At 35.9% G+C, this 3,524-nt stretch overlaps 1 protein-coding gene across 1 annotated transcript in view; it reads right to left on the reverse strand.

Annotated features, from left to right (window-relative positions):
- The window catches only part of CDC42SE2 (CDC42 small effector 2), a 93,406-nt gene that overhangs the window by 8,326 nt on the left and 81,556 nt on the right, over positions 1–3,524 (reverse strand). Inside the window, exon 4 of the mRNA XM_010725865.3 lies at positions 1,374–1,475. Coding sequence (XP_010724167.1) covers positions 1,374–1,475 — 102 coding nt within the window. The remainder of the gene's footprint in view (positions 1–1,373; positions 1,476–3,524) is intronic.

Raw genomic sequence — 3,524 nt, forward strand, 5'->3', positions numbered from 1 at the left:
AAAAAAAAAAGTGAATTTATAATGCCCAGTTATAAATGTTCAAAATGGAAAAGTCTATGTAGCAACAGCAATCATTAAATATTATCTGGAGATGAACTAAACATACAAGGCAAGGCTGAGGGCAAGCGGAGGAAAGGCTGACGTGAAAGAGCAAAGCGTCAGGCAGCCACCACAAAGCTCCCAAGAGATGGTTCAGATGTGAGAATGAAGAAGGTTCTCACACGGGAGAGAGAAAGCATTTAAAGAACAAACAGCCATGCTTCTAAAAGAAATTTAAGAAAAATGGATCATGGATCACTGACTTCATTATTTAAATTCACAATGCATTTATTATTTATTAAATAGATCATCAGCTTTAATTGAATTTTATCAAGTTGAAGCTGTGTTTGTCCATTTACCTTACTGATGATTTAGTACAAATAATTTCTGCTCCGTTACCCAGTTTCAGGGAAACCCTAGCATATTGTTAGTCATGTCAGATATCCTAACTTCGCCTTTCTCTAACAGCTATGAAATTAAAAAATTTTTCTAATTTCAATCAGCTGCAAACTAGTTGAAACTGCAATTGACCTCACTTTCCTACATTTAATACCTCCAACAGAAGTCATTCTTCCTCTTTCCTGAAATCCACCTTCTCAAAAGTTTTTTCCTTTTAAAATAATTACTTAGATTGAGACATATTTTTGTTCATCTAAATATCACCCCTTTTTGTAATTATTGACTTTAAAAATGGATTCATGTTTCACATAAATTACGGTTGTAAAGAAGAAATATATCCTCAAAAGCTCATTTTCATTATCAATCTTAGCCTCTCTTTTTCACTTTCAGGAAGAAAAAATATTTAGTCCTTCAAGAATATACAGAAAGCCATAAAATCCTGCTTGTGACATAACTGCTTGCTCTGGAAATAATTCACATTGCAAAACACACAAAAATATTTCTGTGCACCATAAAATATTGTAAACTGGAATTTCATATAAATTACATTTAAAATACTTTAAAGCATTTAAACTAAGAAATCTAACTTGAATTACGAGACACATTTAGAAGATTTTTTTTCTAAATAACTCTATTACTTCTCAAAATATTCCTCTGTATTGCACATGCCATCAGAATGAGTTTTTCAGTGGTATTCCACACGTAGCCTGCACAGTATATACAACATCTGCTACACATTGTAAATAACTACAGGATCTCATAATCTAGAATGCAAGTGACTAAGGCTTGGAATTAATACATTAGTAGTTATTCTTCAGTTTTACACAGAGCCTCTCTGTCACAATTCAATAGAGAATCATTCTTCATTGCTTTAGCCTCTTACAATGTTCCTGTACCCTGTCTAAGATGAAATATCTTCATCCACAGATGCTTACCGAATTCATTCCACTGAATAGGTCTCCTGATCCAACGTGAGCTGTGTGAACAAAGTTTGTTGGCTCCCCAATCATGCTTCGGTCTATGCGTCGACGTCTTTTCTGGAAGGAAGATAAAGAAACCATCTAGCTGAGATTCATTTAAAAGGCAGAACCAGGATGTGTCATAAACATAAACTATACATGGGGTATTCCATACACCATGAGACATTTTCATAAAATTATAAAGGAAAGTCTGAATTCCCAGGTTAATCTAAACATTGGTAATATGGTCCATTCTTTTCACTTAGGGCATCTTTAGAAGATCATTAGACCAGCACTGATACCATTCCTAAGCACTTAGATTAACAAAGTGTTTGTTAAGCAGTATTTGCAATGTTTCATACAGCAACTTCTATCCATCCATTTGTCCATCACTTAATCATGATGTGATGGATCAAATTTGAAGTTTAGTTATTCAAAATGAGAATTAAGTATCAAAGAGCATTATCAAGGCATATGAAGCAGCCAACTGACAGAACTTCTGAGCAGCATATCATGGGAACTTGTGTCACTGATTCTATAAGACTTCAGAGTAATGTCTCAATTGGCATCAGCCACTATAATATCCCTACTGAACCTCATACACTGAGGCAACTTACACTACTCATGTGGAATGTGAGCTGAAGGGGTGCACAGGGTAGTGAGGCAGTGAGCCAGACTGTACGCCAATTTCTGTTCTGAGAGGTTTATGGAAAGAACGGCTTAAATCTGCCTCTCTCTTCTCAGAGTCACGGCTTCAACTTTTATTTATATAAAAATATGCAAATTAAAAATCAGAAGCAGTAAGGACTTCCTCTAATTAAAGCTATGTGGGCTGTCTGCCTCCACCCAAATATTGCATCTAAAGGAACAAATCATAGTACCTTGTCCTCATTTCTTAGGCCACAGTCAGAGACCTTAAGCATACAGAGCAAAGCATACAGTATGCAGCTGCCACTTGCCCATATGGTGTATTTAAGAAAAATAACAGCCACAAAGTACAACATGTATATTTCAATTTGAGGTATGTTAAAATACAGTATAATAGCTAACAAATTACTTGAGCCCAATTAAAAGCTTCCCACTGTCCTAAAGTCCACTTGGTCTCATTTTACAGGGACGTCCACTCCTAATCTGTGCTATGATCATAAGACCACTCTGACTCAAGCCAGAATGGTACAGGCCTCATGAGTGGGCCAACTACTTTTGAAGTGCTTCTACAGACTAAATCTTAATGAATCACACCCACAACTATGAGAATACACCACAGGGTTAAGCCAGCAAGCACAAACACTTTTAATCCTTATTAAAACAAGTCTTAAGAGATTTCACTGTATCTCACTTTATAGTATTAGTGGCCTAAAGGGGGGTTGCAGGTAAAAGAAACACTTAACACACTCCAAGAGAAACAGCAAAAAAACCTGATCTATGCCAAAACTGATGATGAATTCTCTACTCTCAGTGTATTGACAAAAACAACAGAATAAAATAATCATAGCTGTAATTTTGTGTAGTTTAAGGGCTTACAAGGAGAAAGTGTTTATGGAAATGGAGATGTCTCAGCTACGGAAGTCATTAATATTCATAGAGCCATGAACAGTAACAATAGGATCTATCAACATGTCCCACCAATGAGTTAGTATTTCAGTTCTGAAACCAAAGTCATTAACAGAAACTGCAAACTACTTCTTAAGTTAAGCTTGACATGAGCTAGTAAAGCAGTGACTAACTTGGAGAAAAGACCTGATAGCAGGTTTCTAGTTATACTGCATGAGAGTCACCAATCTAGCATGATCAGAATTAGGAGCATTTCTACCAGGTGTAATGGACAAATGATCCTAAAGATGCATTGCTGGACTTACACAATATTGTGGTACACTGTACTCTGACAGAGAGAGTCTCATGGGTAAAACAAGCCATTCAATTAGAACACTTAAAATTATTTCAAGTATCCAGTAGGTGCCCACCCCCATATTTAAAACAAATAAACAGAAAGCCTGAGTGTGAGTCATTTGCACACCTAGACAATATATTCATGATTTCTTGGTTTTAGTTGAGTTTGGAAACACTGGGGTTTGATGTAGGCCAAACACAGACAAATCTCAAAACCTAGCAGATTATTATTTTTTT

The sequence above is a fragment of the Meleagris gallopavo genome, chromosome Z (assembly GCF_000146605.3).
Source record: "Meleagris gallopavo isolate NT-WF06-2002-E0010 breed Aviagen turkey brand Nicholas breeding stock chromosome Z, Turkey_5.1, whole genome shotgun sequence".
Classification (NCBI taxonomy): domain Eukaryota; kingdom Metazoa; phylum Chordata; class Aves; order Galliformes; family Phasianidae; genus Meleagris; species Meleagris gallopavo.